This window comes from Varanus komodoensis, unplaced genomic scaffold, assembly GCF_004798865.1.
Source record: "Varanus komodoensis strain SLA01 unplaced genomic scaffold, ASM479886v1 scaffold26, whole genome shotgun sequence".
Classification (NCBI taxonomy): Eukaryota; Metazoa; Chordata; class Lepidosauria; order Squamata; family Varanidae; genus Varanus; species Varanus komodoensis.
This window is the reverse complement of record NW_025335684.1, coordinates 14220963-14240340: the sequence shown is the minus strand read 5'-3', so window position 1 is coordinate 14240340 and position 19378 is coordinate 14220963. Positions and strand designations below refer to the sequence as shown.

Sequence of the window (19378 nt, the reverse complement as noted above, 5' to 3'; positions counted from 1 at the left end):
TACCTTACCTGTAGAATATTCTGCAAAAAGAATCCAGGTGTTCCACAGAGGTGTGTGCATCATATGCCCAAATCGGCTCATGGTTTAGCTTTGGGAGGGCAAATTAACATAACCGGAGACCAAGGAAGGGTCTTTACTGTCTGAAAGCAATCTCTAGCCAGGTTCACATTTTAACCATAAGAGAGGAAGCCTGCCATCAAACCTCTGGCAGAGGCTTTCAGTCTTCTGAGCTGAGATGAACAGATACAGACACCAGCGGATAGAACTGAAAATGCAACAGGAAGCATGAAGCCAGAGAGTGAGCACCTCTGCATCTGGCTTTGTTCTGGGGCTCTGGACTGCTTCCTGCTATGAATGCCAACTGTGGAGCCCAGTTGATACAGGTAAGGTGAAGCTCACAAGAGGCCACGGACTCTGTGGGAGGCAGGGGCTCGCATGCACTGTTGCGTTTCCCACCGCTGCACTGCAGGACCGTCATGCTCCATGTTCCCCGAAAAGCAAAAATCTCAGTTGCAGAAGTACACTGCTCACTTTGGGGAAATTTCCTGCATGCCCGAACCATCACGGTCCTCATGAGAGCAGCTGCAGATGGACTTTGCATCTAACGGATACTGGCGTCCCTTCTTCGATTCCTAGGCAGTCTTCTGTGCAGAAGTGGCTATTTCCCCTACTTCCTCAGAAGGTGAGACCCTGAAAGGGCTTGTGCTGCCCGCCTTGTCCGAGGGCAACTGCCAGGGGGTGCAAAATGCCCTCTGCATGGTCTGCACATTCTCAGCTGTGCCTCAGTTAACCCGTTAGGGTGAGGGCAGGTGCCATTCATCTTGCTGCCACTGGGCTTGAATGGCTAGGTGAGACCCGGGCGCCCAGGGAAAACGTCACTTCCCCTGATCAACCACTGGCTCCGTTTATCATGCTGGGTGGCATGAAGAGGCATCACTGTTGCTCAGAGAGCACAGCCCGGTCACTTCAGCAGCCTGGGGAAGACGGGATGCTGGGAGAAAGCATTAAAAGGGGACGTTGCAAGTACAATGGAGAGGTCTGCTTACTGTGCCACGGAGAACCCCAGTCGAGTGGGCAGGTGTCCTTTCAGTTTACATTAAGGGAGACAAACGTTTGGAAAGCGAAGTCCGAGCACAGGCAGCCTAGGCTGGCAAGGTCCTTTGGACAGAGCATTTGATGGAGGAAGGTGGCGCTCACACGCATTTCCACATTTAAGAATGTGAGCAAAAGAAATGCTTCTCTATGGCACCGAGAGTGGAGGGCCAGCCGGAAGGCCTGTCAGTGGCCCAGCCCCTTCACAGCTCTAACGGAGGCTATGGGGGAAGGCACTGGGCAAGCAGAGCTGTTACCATGCCCTGGAACCTGCTTTCAGGCTTCTCTTTCCTCCGCACAGACTCTGCCTGTCTTCAGAGTATGTGCTATGGCACTGCAGCTGTAGCCAAACAGAGGGGAGGGAACACTCGCTACTTAGCGAAATGGATCTGATCCACCCACCTGGATGGGGGTTCAACGAATTTTGGTCGTTCTTCTAGGTGGCAGGTGTAACAACAACATAAACATGGGTAATTATGTGGTCTGGTTCTTCCACAAATAGCCTTTAGTTCTAGCACAGGAATGGACTACATGATTCTGAGTCCCCGAAAGAGGGGATTTATACTTTATATGCCACTGCACGGCTATTCCTATTTAATGTGGTAGCTCTTAAGAAGAGGATCGGAAGGTCATGAAACCATCATAACAGGATCCACTTCTTGCACATCTTACCGGAATGATGTGGGGTGGCAGCAACATCATGCTGTTCAGCCCAGTGCAAAGACCTGGACTGCACACAGACGGAAGGCATTCACAAGCACCACCACCAGTTAAGGGTCAAAGTAGTTTATTTCACAGAAGAGTGAATGTTAAAATATGGTCACCAAAGTTAGTCTGCAAGAAGAAACCGAGACAGGGAAAGGCAAGGGCACAGATTGCCTCAACTGCTGCAAGGAGGCCCTGAATAGGGAAAAAGAGGCCCTTGCAGGGGGCTGCTTCATCCCTGATGCGCAGGGGCTGCAACTCCCGTCTCCACCAGCCAGAAAGGCCAACACATCAGGAGGCACCAGCTGGGAGAGGTGGCTCCCCACGCACTGTGGACTTGTCTGAAAGAACAGTTGCTCCAGAGCAGGATGTCAAAAACTGATTGCAATTTTGAAACATAAATAGCCACAATCCCTAGTTCTCAAAAGCGTCAAATAAAGTGGCCAATCAGTGCCTGAGCTGCAGCTCCTCAGACTGCCCTGGGCACAGCGCAACCATTTCTTGTACAGGGACTAGCATGGCAGGACAGAGAAGTCGCCCAGAACCCTCATTTCTCACAACCTCTAGTGCAGCCACCCTTACGATTAGTACCCTCTTCCCTCCAGCTGCTATGGTCCACAGGGCCCATAATTCCATGGCACTTGATCATGGTTGCCGGGCTGGTGGAAATTTACGTAGTCAAAAGCATCAGATGAGGGAAGGCTGATTTCAGACAGGAAAGAATTCTCTTTTGTATGGTGAAAACAGCTGAGCTCCTCAATACAGCTACAGTTGGCAAGCGTACAGTCTGGCAATGGGTTTAGTGTATTTGTATTTAAAATATTCATCTTGCACCTTATGTACAACTGAAGGCAGCTAATTTAAACATCACATTAAAAGACTTGTTTAAAATATTTTACCAACCAAGTCGATTTCACACCAGACCAGTCTCCTTTTGCTGAGACTTCTGTAAAAGGCCACACGAGGTTTAAAGACTGCATTATCACGGGTGATCAGGGGAGAGTCCGTCCTGCTGGACCAATGCAGGCACTTAACAGAAGCAAGCACCCTGATGCTACTGTGGTGTATACTTTTCTTTAGGCAACAGGACTGCATTCCCTTCCCTGCATCAGCTGCCTATCACCTAAGACGCCCTACCCTGTAGCAAGCACACGCTTGCCTAATTGATGTGCTACACAACTGGTTCATCTTAAACACAGCTGTGAAATGAGGCAAGGCACAGGCATGTGAGTTTGGACTCCCTTTGGCTGCATGCACCATCGATCAAAAGCAAACTGGAGAAACAAAAAGGGTTCATCTTGCTCCTAAATGTTACCCCTCCAAAGAATCAGGCTAGCCCAGAGGTGGGAAGACCTCTGGCTCCCCCAGTGTAGTTGGACTCCAACTCGCCTCAGCCCTGGTCAAAGAAGTGGAATGGCAGGAGCTGTGGCCCTCCAGATGTTCAGCTACATGTGCCCCACCACTGGGAAAGGCTTCAAAAGGAATACTTCAAAGTTCTAGGATTAGGGCCATTACAGAAGGACACCACAGCCAAAGCATGAGTCTCAAAGTAACTCAGCAAAAGGGTTTACGATTTCATGTCTGTGCCAATAGCAGGAGGACTGTATTTGTAACACTGGAGACCAAAAGGAGCAAGTGGTCTGCTAGAAGCCCCTTTTTGCTCAGGGCAAAAGGCGGCACCTTCAATAAGCAATCACTTCAGCATTCAGAATAAAAGGGAGGGTGTGTGTGGGGGGAGATGCTTGCTTCTAAGTACTGTGGGTTTTAATAATGACCCCCCCCCACCACCACTGCAATGATTGCTCAGTTACACAATCAATCTCAACATCACTAGACAGAAACGGGGAGGGCCCGCAGTAGGTCAGCTGCAATTCTAAACTGGTCACCCCCAAAAAAGGGGATGAAGACCTCAGCCACAAGGCCGGAATTGCCACAATCCTTCATGTGAACACAGGGAAGGGGGAGATGAAGAGAAAGAGATGCTGGATCTCTAACACATACCAAACACACTGTCCATGGCCAGTGATAAGCAACATCAAGTTGCCTGCATGGAAGCTCTGACCTGTGCTCTCCAGGCTTCGGACGAGGATCTGGCCCACGCTCCATCAGAGACCGGGCCTCCGCTTCATCCGGATAGGGCTCCCTTCCACATGATGTCGCACCGCCTCTCTTGGGACGGGTACCAGCGGCTCTTGCTACAGACGGCCTGTGCAGTCGGTTCATTTTCCACATGCGCTCACTCTCCCAGGCAAACACAGCTTCTGGGTGGAAAGCTCACCCGACGTCAGAATCTCTGCAGAGGATGGTGACAGCCAGAGAAACAGGAAGCATGAATGCCTGAGTTGCTCCAGTCACAAACATTTACAGACCGCTTCCATTAGCACAAAAATGTAAGAGCTTGCTGGGTCCCTGTAAAGGTACATTTAGTAATTCTGTTTCCCGGAAAGGTCAAATGGGAAACCCCGGGAAGCGCACTGGCAGGGCTTGAAGGGCCGAGGGAGATGGGTGATGTGCAGCGTACTATCAGCCTGCTTTCCAGTTGCACTGGTCGCCTCACCGACAGACAGACAAAGACACAGAGCTGGTTCAGCAGTGCTCTGTCACTCACCTTCCTCCACTGCTAGGGCTGCTTCTGGGCTGGCTTGCCCTTCTGTGGACTCTGCAGCCCCTCAAGATTAAGGCTGACAGAACGAAGGGCTTTCCCTAGAGACACAGATGAGCCAAGTCACCACACGCATCAAGGGAACAGAGCAGATCTTGAACAGGGGAAAGGAAGCTGAGGCCTGCCATCTTTTCCATTATTTCACCTAGTGGTACTTCACAGCCATCGCATGCTGCTGCCATCTCTAAAGTGCGGTTTCCTGGCCAAGCAATGGGGATGTAAGCATTTGATGGCTGTTAACCTTACCCATTTCTCCCATATACTCCTCCAGAAGAGCTGACAGTTCAGGCAAGCTAAGGACCTTCAAGGCAGAGGGCCATCCCTCGGAGCCTAGGACAAGGAAAGAATTAGCAGGAAATAAATAAAAATCAGCACTATCCACCCTACCGCTAACTAGCTGTACATGCGGTGACAACAGCAGTAATGAAGAGGCAACAGGAAAAGGTGTTGAAACAAGGACCGCCCCCTGGGAGATCTGGCTGAATCAGGCCCCAATAGATTTCCCATGCTGGAACTGTGGTGTAGTCAGACAAACAGCTGCCATAGTTTTACTTTCAACAACAAGAAGCTGTGAAGTCCAAGTATTTTTCATATGGACAAATTCGGGACCCATGAAAAAGATTTAAGGCAAAGGGGATGAGTAGAGTATAACTGGCCTCGAAAGAAAGTATGTTCTATGAAGTCAGTTCCCCCTCTCAAACCTTGGAAGTAGATTGGGGCATTCCGCTCTTGCAGCCTGGAAGAGTCTCTCAATGTAGGTGGAGCGGGAGGGGAAATATGGATGAGGGCAGGTTCCAAAATATTAAAGGAGATAAAGCGGGAGGCCCCTCTGGCTCAGGAAATGCAGAAGGATGTGAAAAATCTCCTTCGGGCACAATCCTATGCAAATTTAAACAGAAAAGGGGCCTACAACTCCCTGGCTGGGGCATGCTGGGAGCTGTAGATTTCTTTCCTATTTTAGCAGTACAGTGGGATTTAGGCTACATAATGAGCGTGCAGCAAAGTAGCTTGCCTCTGGAGAACAGAACAGACTTCACAAAGGTTCAGTAAAAAGTAAAGTTGCAACACATGATGAATTGACCAGCCAGAACAAGAACTCTTGTGGTAGGTGCCACCTTTTTAGGCTGATTATACTGAGAAAAACACTGTGTTGTGACATTCACTTCTAAAACTGAAGACAAAAGTCACCATCTTAAGAAAGTTGGTCATTCTAAATGCTGTCATCTGCCACAACTATCACATAGAAGATTTTTAAACACCTTGCTAATGCCATTTTCTAGTCACCTAATTCTAGTCACTCACCAGAGGAGGGATGAGCGTAAGTACTACCTTGCAACTGAAAAACGATAAAGAATCACACGCACAGGAATAAATAGTGTGGTGTGGCAGAACTTTGCTTCTCCATGCCCAACACAGAAAGGTAACGGGGTTGCTGGTGCTAGAGGAATGGATTTATTTATTTATTCTTCCAGTGCCAGCCCGCAGCAGACTTGTAAAGCAACAACTACAGCAGCAGACAGCTTGTAACTTTTGTGGGCTTTATCTAGAAGGCTGAATGAGCATCTTAATTAAATTCCCTGGGAAGTGGATCATGTGGGCTAGCTAATGTCTTTATATTCAATTCTGTGGTTCCCAACAGTAAAACGGTAATTGTTCCCAGTCATTACTTCCCTGGAAAAAAAATTAAACAGGAATTTCTGATAGCTGCTCAGTAGCTCAGCCATGTCCCGTTCCCATCAGTGTTTGCCTGCATTTGCATTACTCTGAGACTCCCTGCATACATCCCACTAACCGCATTCTCACTGATGCTGCCTTCATGGGCCTCCCTTTTAGAATTTATTAGCTCTCCCACTCACCGGCTGCCAGCTGTGCTTTCACCTCCAAAAACTGGCCAGCTGCACATTCTTGATGCATTCGGGAAGAGAGTTCTGCTTGACAGGCCCTAGTACAGAAACCAAAATACTGTCAGCGGGCTGATGCGAAAAGTATTAAAAATGACATAGAAAGTAGAGCACAGGTGACCAGGAGAGGGGCCTGTCAAAACCATGGCAAAATAATCCTCAGAAAAATGTAGTTTCAGAGCTGGGCAGCTACGAAAAAACTGAAGGAAAGAGTCATGTTTAGGATTAGAAAATAGAAGGAAATTTATGCCCTGAAAATCCCCACTACACTGCTTAATTCCAGGGATGTACCAATGGTGTAAATCTTGTACCTTGTAAAAGTAGATTTATGCAGCCCGTAAAAATTATATACTTTATATCCAGTTTGAAGAATTCAGCCATGTTTACAATTTTGCCTAATTTAGTCTGGTGATCCTACAGTTGAGGAGGTACATAGGGATGAAGCCCTCCTTGATGACTAGAAACCATCTTCAGCTGCTTCTATGAAAAATCTGAGGTTTTCCTAAGCAAGTAATTGTAGTTACAGCTGTTAGAAACATCAGTTTTTTTTATTAAACAAAGTCAACTCTTCTTAGCAACCAGTGTTCCGTTTTACAGTGCTTTTGCAGAATGATGGTTTACATGCATATAACTGCTTAATTTCAATAAAAAGAACAAGGAGGCAGCAGCCGTTCCTACATTAGGCAATCACAGTAAAGCCTGAGTGAGGAGGGTGCATTTCCAGGCACCAGGCCACGAGGCTTGGTTAGCAAGGGCAGCCCTGGGCTGTCTCTTCCTGATTTTGCTGCAAGCAGCACCAGAACTTACAGGGTAGAGCGGGCTAGGCAGGGACTCAAAGTGAACAAGGTTTGACTTTCGTGGGGAAAACTCACTGCATTTGTTCTAGGAGAATCCCAGCACTTCTGGTGATGGCCTGCACCTCTCGGAGTTTCGCCTGGGCATTGCTCCAAGCCACATCCTGCTCCATCAGGCAGCTCTCGACAACGGCGCGCAGCTCCTGCTCTTGGGACACCTGCCCCTTCAGCCCTTCCACCGCTTCACACTTCTGCAAGGGAACAGGGCAATGTGGCTAAGAGGCGAGTGCCAGAGTGGTCCGCGAGGATGCTATGCCTTCCTGTGGCAGGCAGCAGCAGCAGTTCCAGAATTTCACGGCATAGCAAAGTTGAGGAAAAAACCCTGCCAGCTTGCCAAGGGAAAAGAAGGCCCAGATTGCTAGACTGCTTCCAAGCCTACCCCTTCCATGTGTGACTCTTACCTGTATGTTCAAAGGAGTACCTGTCTCACAAGGCACCAGACAAGCGCAAAGGCACCCCAACTTGGCCAGAGGCAGAGCCTTCTCAAAGGCCTACCTTGTGGAGCTGAATGGCCAGTTCCTGCATTTCTGCCTCCAGTCGATCAGCATAGGCCAGCTCGAGAGCATCGTTGGGAGGCTGGGCACTGCTATGCCATCGGGCGATAGCAGAGGTCATCTTCCTCTTTGGCCCAAAGAGGCTACAGGAAAAAGAGGAAGTGTCAAGAAGCACAGTGCCCGGTCATCTTGTTGCCCCCACCTCTCACTAAGAAACAAGGCAGGCAAGGACAAAGACATCTGTTTGCTGGACATGCCCGCTTTTGCTGGTGAGAAGGGGGTCTGCACAAAAAAATCGCAGGTGCACCGGAAGTTTCAGAGAGATGTGTGTTTTTTTTTTTTTTAAGACCATGAAACGCTAAATTTTGCAAACCCACATACACACTCCCTTAGGTTGCACTGTTTATTCTGACCGTCACAGGTGAGAGGTGCTATTGGTCCTGCAACTCTGCCTGGGAAAATCACATTGTGAGGCTGCACAAGTATTGAGCACTTAAGAGCTACGTATGTTGGATCAGACCAAAGGTCAAATCCAGCCGGGATTCTGTTCACACAGGAGCCACCTGACTGCCTGGTGGAAACCCACAAGAAGGGCAAGACGGCAAGAGCATCCTCCTGCCTGGGTTTCCCTGATACAGCAACTTCCCTGATCCAATCTCTGACGGGAAGTGGCATGCCACCATTACGGCGTGCAGCACTGGCCTGGACACTGGAAGCACCATGGACTAAAAACAGTAGCCATAAACATTACAGTACACGCTGTAATACTGTACATACACATGACCAACAGGTCAAAGGAAGCAAACCGCACGAAACAGAACAACATTTCTAGGCGTATGCACTGCTATGATAAATTTGGAAAGGCAGTGGCAGAACACTGAGGCACAGTGTGGTGTAGTGGTTACGAGCGTGGGACTGGGGCTCAGGCGATCTGCTCAGCCATGGAGCCACCTGGGTGACTTTCGGTCCGGCACAGACACGCAGCCCAGCCTACCTCACAGCGTGGTTGTGGTGGGGACAAGACTGAGAGCAGGAAGAGAGCGATGTAAGCCACTGTGAGTTCTTTACCAGAAAAAGGTAGGATATAAATCCAATAAATAAATTAAATAAAGGATAAACAATCCACAGGCACTTGGGCAAACAGGGACCCCAAATCTATTAGCAATGACAGAGTTCACAGGGCTTGTGTGCAGCAATACAGTGCTGGATGAAAGGGCTCTCAGAAGATTTCTGTATTTCAAGTCGACCAACTGGGAGCGCTGGTTTATGCCACGTGGGCACGTCTTCACTGATCGTAGTGAGGAAGTGCTCAAGTCTCAGGTGGCAAGAACAGAGGGATTTGAAAAAAAGCTATGCCATAGCTAAGGAATTAGGTGCATGGGCTGCCAGCAACTCACGTGATGCCAATCTCTTTCAAGTCGCTCTCTGTTAGGGTGAGGAAGATACGAAGGTCAACATCTTGCTCCTCAAATACTTGCAGGTACTTCAGGCACCCAATCTGTTCTAGGAAGGTGGCGAGATCCTGCAGCCGGCACAGCAAACAAACAGAGAAAGGGAGGAATGCAGCTCAAGGCCAAGTGGAAGAAGTGGTCATGCCCACCGAAGCCTGCAAGCACAATCAGCATCCTGTGAACTCAGAGGCTGCCCAACTGGAGCACCTCCTTTGCAAAGCCAGTGTGATGCACCCAGTTAGATAGCTGGACCAGAACTGGGGAAAGCCATATTCAAAGCCTTCCTCTCCCATGCAGCTGAACCCATCATATACCCACAAGTTTATGTCACATGATTGTTGGGGACGGGGGAGAGTGGGGAGCTGTATGCTCCTCTGAGGTCCTTGAAAGAACTCAGGTGAAACTTTAAAGACCCATCAAGATGGACTTCTCTGGGTTCGGTAGCGTTTAGAGCAAACCAGCAGTGACACCCACTGCCATGCCGAGTACTAACCAGCAACTGGCCCTCACTGTTCTGTCCCATGAAAGACAGCTCTGGCCTCAGCTTCACTCTGCTCCCCCCATCACAGGTTCACAGGCGCTGGCTCTAAAGTGCAGGGACTGCCCTTACATTTGCTCCTCCCCAAACATCCTCCCACAGCCCCCCCGAGGATACCTGGGGCCCAGTGTAAGGAGGCGTCTCTGCACTGCAGGGGTTGCAGTGCTGGTTCGATGTCCTGGATCTGTAAGACCAGTGGCTGTCGCTGTGGCTGTGGCGGCTCTTAGCCTTCACGTGGCTCCTGGCATGCTTTCGACTGGGGACATTCGCTGCGTGGTCTGAATCCTGCGAAAGACAAACGTGAGGAAAGGGAACGTGCAACTAGGTGACCACAGGAATGGCAACGGGGACCCCAACGGGAAGCAAGGGCATCGCCAACCTTTCGTGACGTGAGCATCAGGGACGCCAATATCTGGAAGTCTGCTCAGAAACTTGTGCAGACTGCTCCTAAATGCAGATGTCCGGATCCTTTGGGGAAGAACACTCAGGTCTGACAGATCAGCATCAGTCTGAGTATGTGTCATTGGGGCTCAAAACGTCACTGCTTGGAAGTGTTCAGTGTAATGGATTGAACAACTTACTTCACTACCCTCGGAAGCCTACAGCAATCTAATAATTGCTGCTGAACTGAACTGACCTGGGCAGGGGGTGGTTTAGTTATAGCTGCTGTTTTAACAGCTGCTTATAGATCTTCTGGTTTGGAAGACAAGAAGATACGCTTCCATTCCGTTATGCACGCATGCACTTGCATGCCACCAGCTATTCCTACAAGGGTCTCTGTGCAGCTTACAACAGTAATCAAAATACATTTCTTAAAAGCAACCAAACAGCAAAAACAAACATTTTGCTTTCAGATTTTAGGTTTTTTGATTCACATGCATAAATCACAATTCAGTAAATCCAACACAAATAGGGGGGAAAGGGAAGGAACACTTGTTCGAAGAGTACAGCAAAATGAAAATAAAGGATGATGCATATCCTACTGTATAAATCAAAATGCAATGCCCACGTACAAAAAACACAGAACAATTACACAACGACTACTGCCAACCACTGCACTCCTCAAAGCATAAATCTGCCTAGCATATATGCATCAGACTTAGTTTTACTTGTCTCTGATAAGACACCTGATGGGTGTACTTGCAGGCAGTAAAATGGCAATCATTTTTACAACACGGGACCGCCATGACCTTAAGCTATGCAATCTTATCTATACCAGGCATATCTCAGGCTTTTATTTGCGTTTAAACTGCAGCCTGCACTGAGACAGAGATTGCTTCAGAACAAGACATTGAAGAACACTGTCTCTGGGTCAAACTGAATAGTACAGCTAGCAATTCCTTTGGGATTCTTCCGATTTGAGGTGATAATAAGCAGACAAATGAAATAGAAATTCTGCAGGTCACCTCAGCCAGCAGGCCTCAGGCAAACCACTGTTCCTGCAAGGTCCGGTGCCTGCTCCCAGTTGGAGGACGACGACACTGTTCCATCTTGCCAGGCTGTGAGATTTCTGAGGAAATGGATGTATGCCTGACATGTGCCTATACTACAGCACTCATACTGCAAGCTCATTATTGGATGGTTTCCACATGAGAACCATCACAGATCAGCCACACGAAGAAAAATAACCTTTCACACTACCTCGGGCACCAATCTCTTTTCATATATTGAGCTGCCAGTGTAGGAGCCGCCCATGTCAGCAAATGAAATACAAATTGCTTCCTGACTCAAAAGCTTGTGCCTGTTTGTTAGAGACTAGGCTGCAAGCTCCTCTCCTCTTGGAAATCAGTCCTACTTCTCTCTTCTATGGGACATACAGCAGGTATGTACCAACAGCTTTCCACATTTCTTCTGACCTTGAAGAGGGAATCAGCTGCTAGTAATTACAAAGAGGGCTCACAGAACTGGAGCTTTGTGAATGCGCCTCTCTCGCCATTGCTTTGAAATGAGGCTGGGTGAGGCTCCGCTCTCCGAGGGACCAAGTATCAAGTCACTTGGATATCCTGCCGGAAGAGCAAGCAGGAGGCCTCACCCCAGCCCATGCAAGTTCCACTGCTGAAGAACCAGAAGGCCCAAACACTGAGACCCAAACACCATCAGGTCCACACTGTTCCAAAGGTGCCACATTTCCATCCTACATCCTGAGACTGAAACAGAATCCTAGAGGGCTCCAGCTTATCTAAAGTCTATCAGGGCTGTTCCTCTTCCACACCCAGAATATACATCCAGTTACTTTATTGACAGGAGAAACTGCACTACCCAGCAGTGATCGATGTCAGAGAATCCGGGGCAGAGATGACCAGACCCTCCCTGACTTACAGTACACCCACCTCGTTGCTCTCCAGAGAGCCCTCACTGCTGATCCCCATGGCTTTGGCCAGGCCTTCACTGCTGCTGCTGCTGGTCCTGACAGCAGCTACGTCATTGTGGAAGAAGCAATTGTCTTCTGAAATGGACATTTATTTATTTATTTATTTATTTAAAACATTTCTATGCCGCCCCCATCGCAACAAAGCCTCGGGGAGGCTCATAAAAAAATACAAAAAAACATACATAAACAATAACAATATAACAATTTAAAAGAATTAAAAAAAAAAAACCCCGGTGCATTCTCGGCTAATTTTAAAATCCTAATAAATAATTTAGTATTTAAAATAATACTAAATTTAGTATTTTAATTACTAAAATAATTAGTAAATAATAAATACAATAATTTAGTATTTAAAATAAGTTTTAAATAAAAAGGTCTTAGCCTGGCGCCGAAAAACAAATAATGACGGCGCCAGGCGGACCTCTCTGGGGAGCGCATTCCATAGATGGGGAGCCACCGCAGAGAAAGCCCTCCTCCGGGTACTCACCCTCCTAATACACAGAGGGTTCCCGGAGAAGGGCATCCATTGCTGATCTCAAGGGGCGGGAGGACATATATGGACGCAAGTGTTTAGATATCCAGGTCCCAAGCCGTTTAGGGCTTTACAGGTCATAACCAAAACCTTGAATTGTGCCCAGACTTCAATCGGGAGCCAGTGGAGCTGACGGAGAACTGGGGTTATATGAGAACAATGTCCAGTCCCCGTCAGCAAACTGGCAGCTCTATTCTGCATCAATTGAAGTATCCGGACCATCTTCAAGGGTAGCCCCACGTAGAGCGCATTACAGAAATCTAATCGGGAAGTTACCAGCACGTGTGTCACTGTCGCCAGGCAGTCGTTCTCCAGGAAGGGACGCAGCTGATATATCAGCCGAAGCTGAAGGAAGGCGCTCCTTGCCACCACCGTCACCTGAGCTTCTAGAGACAGCTCAGGGTCGAGGAGCATTCCCAAGCTGCGAACCCTGTCCCTCAGAGGGAGTGCAACCCCATTTAGGACCAGGCCCAAGTCCCCCATCCTGAGGCCCGAGCCACCCACCAACAGGACCTCTGTCTTGTCTGGATTGAGCTTCAGTTTATTGGCCCTCATCCAGCCCATTACCTCGGCCAGGCACAGGTTCAGCACAGTCACTGCCTCACCTGGATTGGTGGAAAATGAGAGGTAGAGCTGGGTATCATCAGCGTACTGATGATTCTGCAGCCCACACCTCCTGATGACCTCTCCCAGCGGTTTCATGTAGATGTTAAATAGCAAAGGGGACAAAATGGACCCCTGCGGAACTCCATGGCATAACTGCCATGGCGCAGAGCCATAGTCCCCCAGCACCACCTTCTGGAACCGGCCATTGAGATAGGAGCGGAACCACTGCAAAGCAGTGCCTCCGACCCCCAATCCCACAAGCCTATTCAGAAGGATACCATGGTCGATGGTATCGAAAGCCGCTGAGAGGTCCAGGACGACCAACAGGGATGCACTCCCCCTGTTTTTCTCCCTGCACAGGTCATCATACAGGGCGACCAAGGCAGATTCAGTGCCATACCCAGGTCTGAAGCCGGACTGAAATGGGTCCAGATAGTCAGTTTCATCCAAGAGTGCTTGGAGTTGTCCCGCCACCACCCGCTCTAACACCTTGCCCAAGAACGGGATGTTGGCCACCGGTCTATAATGGGCGGCCACCTCTGGATCCAGGGATGCCTTCTTTAGGACAGGCCGGACTACCGCCTCCTTTAAAGGGGCAGGTACCCGGCCCTCCCTCAGAGAGGTGTTGACAACCTCCAGGATCCAGGTCCCAATCCCGTCCTTGGCTTTCTTAAGTAGCCAAGATGGGCATGGGTTTAGTAAGCAAGTGGTAGGACGTACTTGTCCAAGCACCATGTCCACATCATCAGGCCGCAACAACTGAAATTCATCCATTAATTGTGGACTCGACGGCGTCAATGGCATCTCCCCAGTAGAATCTGGTTCAATAGCAGAGTCAAGCTCATGGTGAATCTGAGCGATTTTCTCCGTGAAATGCTTGGCAAAGTCATCACAGTGGGCATTCGAGGGTGGCACAAGATCTTTCTTCGGGCCCGGATGTATCAGCCCCTGCACCACCCGAAAAAGCTCCGCCGGACGGCATAAATGTAATGAAAATGGTGAGCTTCCCCACTCAGACCTTGTTGAAACAATACTATTGTATTACCAATCGCAATCTATGGGTGTGCAAGCTGGACAGTGAAATAAGCAGTCGGGAAGAAAGTGGATGCACAATTGAAGCAAGTAGGTCCAAAATTCAAGCCAGAGCCTCCTCTGGAAGCAAAAGTGACAAAACTGAGGTTGTCAGTCTTCAGATACATCATGAGAAGGCAAGACTTGCAGGAGAAGACAATCATGCCAGAGAAAGTTGAAGGCAGAAGAAAAAAGGGACAAATATGAATGCTGAGCAGGGCTGTCATGGACAGAACGTTTTAGAGGGCTTTCATTCATTGGGACGCTGCAACTCTGGGACAACTTGACCGAACGTAACTAAATTGATAGTGAATCCTCTGATTGCATACTCTAGAACAAGCCATATTCCACACCAACAAAAAATGCTTATCTAAAAGGGTGAAGTTGTCTACTTCAATTTTCAGGTGTTCTTTGACCTCTTGGCCTCAGGATCATGAGGGGAAATGCAGTTAATTCACAACAAGAACCTGACTTCAAGGAAATAAGGAGATACCTCGGCTGCTGCTACTTTCCACATCATGCTCATTGATGGGAGAGGTGACGTCTCTGTAATGGAGATCTCCTCCTTCAAAGCCACTTCCATCATCTTTAAAGGTAACATAGCCCTCGGGCGGGACCTGTTCTGTGTGTAAAAGGGATACAGTGAGAGGAAGAGAGGTGAACAAACGAATGGAGAAATTTCATACAGCAACTATGCTATTACATAACCTTTGTCCGAGTTAATATGCCTGCTGAACAAGTGAGAGCTTACTGAAATCCTATTAATCCCATTTTTCTGTTGAAAAGGCTCCTATGATGGCCAGAAAGTACAGCACACCATCAACACAGTTTTAAGAAAACCACAAAATCATAAAGCAGCAGAAAGAAAGTACTGAAGTACATGTAGCAATAGATCTGTCAGCTGGCACTTTGAAATGACCAGGTTTCACTGACCGCTCACTCTACCACGGGAAAGACTTGCTGAGATAGCAAACATGCCCTTGAACATCGTGCTCTTCAGTTGGCGAAAAGGAAAAAAGGAGAGGATTTACTAAGACCCATACAGAAGATGCAGCAGTATTCTAATCTCCTGCCCTCCCAATGGTCACAAAGATAGAACTATTCAACCCGAAATCTCAGAGGAAGGTAGAGGGGCAGGCCCATGCTGCAGGGTGAACTAACGTCAGCTCTCCCCTGCACCAGGCTCGATAAAAGGAGGTTTCACCACCAAAGCATTAAGCATTAGGCAAGAAACTGCAGTAGCCCAAGCATAAGAGTTTGGAAACCCATTAAGAGAGAGGAAGTGACACAAACTCACCATGACGTGACTGGTTTTTCCCTCCAGTTCGGACTCCTGTTATCTTGGCCAAGGCATGGGGCCCTTCATGGATACTGGGGCCTTTGGATTTGCGAGCAGGCTTTTGTCTCTGAGGAGCAGTGTAGGATTCATCGGATGAGCTCAGATCTTCATATTTTCCTGAGGATCAAAATGAATGCAGTCAGTAGATCTAGCATCTATGGAAATGCTGCTCTGTTCCCCTATGTCACTGTCTACTCTGGGCTAGTTTCCAGGTGGTTTCTCCTGGAAGTGTACGGCCAGGCTGCTGTTAAGACGTCTTGCCTTGCAGCCTTCCCTGACTGGGTGCTCTCTAGATGCTTTGGATTTCAATTTCCATCAGCCCTAACCAAGCTAGTCAGGAATAGTGTCAACTGAAGAATCAAGGGGGCACCATGCTGAGGAAAGCTCACTTAGCTCTAGCAAGACCCAGCCCAGTCCCTTTTGCCAAGGACTTTTATTTCTAACCTCAAAACCTTCTGCTTCTTCTGTGGAAACGGGAGAAAATAAACTGCAAACTTACTGAGAAACTACAATACAGTGGAAAGATGAGAGCCAGAAGGAAGGCAAGGTGGGCATTTAGCTAAGCAAGCCAAAGACCCCTTTGGCAAGAGACTGTAACAAGGCGGCTCAGTCACCTGGGCCCCTGCAAAGGACCTTGGGCACGGGGGCAGCATGCAGGTCGATCAGCCCCACGATCTTCACGTGTCCGTACTTCATGGCCAACGCCCGCGCTGTGGCTCCAGTGCTGTCCCGCACATCTACTCGCACGCCCTGTTGGGAGGCAGCCCTGGTTCAGTTATTTTGTCAGCTCTGAGGCGACCAGGGTTGTTCAAAGGTTGCATGGTCCAGGCAAGATGCTAGGGGGGCAGGTTTACACACAGCATCCATACAGGATCCACCAAAGGACTTGCACTGTTAGCTAGACTCAGTAGGCACCATCCTCATGGGATTAGGTAGTTTCCCAGGCATAAAGGTAGAAATTAGGGTTTCACTATCTTGATTCAATAAATCTGCAGACTTTCCAGGGTCTGTGACAGTAAAGCTTGGCTTCTGATCCTATTTCGAGTATGAAAATGGATCAAGAGAAGTAAGACATAAAGGAGAATGGCACAGCATATTGCCAGCCCTTCATTGGAGCACCTCTGTTCAGGATTTGCAGTACTAACTGGAGATGGGAGGGAACACTGTTTTGCCAGCCAGCCAACCACCTACCTTCCTCTGTTGACCTATATATTCCTAGACGGACCAAGTTTAGGACTACATATAGGTTAACAGCCAAGAACTTTATTATTGTAAAAAACTGGGAAAGGAAAAGGGGCTTTCCATCTCTGGGTTCCTGTGACCCATCTTCCATGAGGATGCTTACTATAAAGCTGTTAGGAGCTGGAGCAGGACCATTCTTTCTCTGCTGCCGCTCTTCCTTTACCTGCTCCGCACTAACAACCTGCTACCTGAACATTTTTTTTTAATCTCAGTAGCTCACCACCACGCGCTGCCCCATTTCCACTTCCTTTAGATTAGCTTTTCCAACCCTTAGACCTCCAGAGGTCACCGTACTATATCCCGCCATCCTCACCCAGCCTGGCCAATGGTCCACGGTGCTGGCAATTGCCGTTTAAAACATCCATGGACTCGTATTTTGGAGAACCTGCTTCAGAACCTCTTCCCCACACAACCCACCCTAGGTAGAGGTGAAATGTGTCCACAGTAAACAAAGAAATCCCAAAAGGCATTCATAACCTTGTCATTAATTGTAAAATCCCAGGTTTCCCCTCAATGAGATGAGTTACTCCACATATTCGTATCTATGACTTCAACACTGTATCACACAGAAACTTATACAGCTATTTTTCAGTGATACAAATCTGAAAATTTATGGGGCCCTTATTTTTGGGTGGTCCCATTTTGCTTCCAAAGAGATCGCTGGCCACCTGATTTTCCTATTAGAATATACACAAATGTAACTTGCAACAAAATGTTAACATATGTTCTCATCTTCTGCCCTCGCCTGTAGAGCAGTGATGTGGTTCATAGCTCGAGGCTGTCTACAACAGGAAACCTGTGCTCTTGCCTGCCCCTCTGTGGGCTGCAGTGGAGAAGGAAGAGAGTGAGTTTCAGAAACTGAAACCTGCATATAATGAACCTGAAACCTGCAAATTTTATGGCTATATACTGGGGTGCAGGTACAGGCAGGTCGTTCCGAATGTACCAGCCACTTTTCTCCATTCACCTCAAAATGACACACAAATATATTATGTCTCAAATTGTGCTCAGCCAGATATTCGTAGAAACTATTGCATTATTTTTGCTGAGTGACCTCAGTACCCAGTTCATTAACAGAGGAAATGAAGCACCTAGGCATTTACAGCTTGATCACAGGGTAGAAATATTTATGTATTCAGTAACCACAGCTGCTTCCAGACAGGAAGCTCCTATCACTTTCAATCAAAATATGTTCTGTGAATATTCCGACTTTCCTTCCTTCATGGACTTTTTGTCTAAGAAAGGGGCAGAATAAACGGGAAAAACCACAAGGTCATAATTGGAAGACACTGTCATCTGAAACGCTTGTTTCACAAATATTACCATTTTTAACTGCTTGGTTAGAAATATATTTTCAGAAGTTAACCTGTGAAGTCGTCATAAGGATGGAACTAGCTGCAAGTATCTCACCCCAATATTACAGAGCTACCCAAGCAAGTCTGAGGCAAAGGTGCAATAGGGATGATCTCCCAACCCAACCTTCAATAAACCAATCCAGTTGGACTGGCTTAGGAACCAGAGGCTTAAAAAACCTTAAAAATTCAAAAATTTAAAAACTAAAAATGTTATTAAAAATTAGAAAAAGATGGACAAGCTTTGATTAACACAGAGAACATAGAATAGCATTTAAAAGCATTTAAACATTTGCAGAAGCCATACAGTAGAATAACTATGCTGAAAAGACTTGGACCCATTTTGAGTAATATGGCTGACTCATGGAAAACGAAACACCTCCTTGAGATGCACTGCAGCCATTTAGATTGTACATGATTAATCCATGATTTGCAGTCGGGGTTCACGGAGGGTTGTTTAACCCTGGAATGACCAGGCTCAGACAACAGCATGAAGCCTCAACCAATCACTGTGCAATCGAAACCGAAGTCATATGTGCTGCAGTTCGTTTCATGTGCTGTGCAAAATGGCCTTGCTGTGTTGCTGCTGTTGTGGCAGTGTAAATAGCAGTGCAAAACCCCCACTTTGTTCTTTACATTCCCAGCTTGCACATCCTAGAGAAGAGAAGAGAAGAGAAGAGAAGAGAGCATGCAATAGACGTAGATACTTCCCCTCTCGCTGACCTTGCCCCATAGCATGATGTGCAGGAAGAGCACAATCAGTGTAGGTAAGGAACAGAATGAGTCAGGAAGAGAGACATTTTTGATGTTATACTGGTTATAAAAATCTGGTAAAATTCAGCCAAAGAAGAAAGGTATAAAGGAATGCACCATATGTTAATCCTGACTGACCTGGCATTTACTCATTCCAGTAAGACACATTTGGTATGATTTTAAAGAAAGTCTAGATGTGATGCTGAAGGAAAGAGTTAACATTTTTAGAGCTGCTATAAAAGTGAAAGAAATATCCAGGGTGAAGATAAGTCGCTAAGAGTGATTTAGACACCATAGGTGTGTTGTATAAATCATAATATATCTCAAGAAAAGGAAAATAGTTGCTGATTATATGCAATGCTTTCTAAAAGGAAAAATATGTATAGTGGCAGAAAAATGGGAAGCACCCAGGACA

At 47.6% G+C, this 19378-nt stretch overlaps 1 protein-coding gene across 6 annotated transcripts in view; it reads right to left on the bottom strand.

Moving 5' to 3' along the window:
- Positions 1-19378, bottom strand: part of ANKS3 (ankyrin repeat and sterile alpha motif domain containing 3) — a 38152-nt gene that overhangs the window by 11343 nt on the left and 7431 nt on the right. For 3 of the 6 annotated variants that reach the window (XR_006415046.1, XR_006415048.1, XR_006415047.1), the window contains exons 6-17: positions 16231-16366; positions 15575-15733; positions 14771-14899; positions 12028-12143; positions 9815-9982; positions 9106-9230; positions 7710-7851; positions 7233-7405; positions 6316-6401; positions 4706-4789; positions 4406-4500; positions 3860-4090 (exon numbers count right to left, since the gene is read on the bottom strand). Coding sequence is in view for 3 of the 6 variants with exons in the window: in XM_044433356.1 (XP_044289291.1) it covers positions 4418-4500; positions 4706-4789; positions 6316-6401; positions 7233-7405; positions 7710-7851; positions 9106-9230; positions 9815-9982; positions 12028-12143; positions 14771-14899; positions 15575-15733; positions 16231-16366 (1401 nt within the window). In the remaining 3 variants the exon portion in view is untranslated. Of the gene's footprint in view, positions 1-1862; positions 4091-4405; positions 4501-4705; positions 4790-6315; positions 6402-7232; positions 7406-7709; positions 7852-9105; positions 9231-9814; positions 9983-12027; positions 12144-14770; positions 14900-15574; positions 15734-16230; positions 16367-19378 lie in introns of those variants that run through there. The other 3 variants (XM_044433356.1, XM_044433357.1, XM_044433358.1) reach the window with 1 other exon arrangement.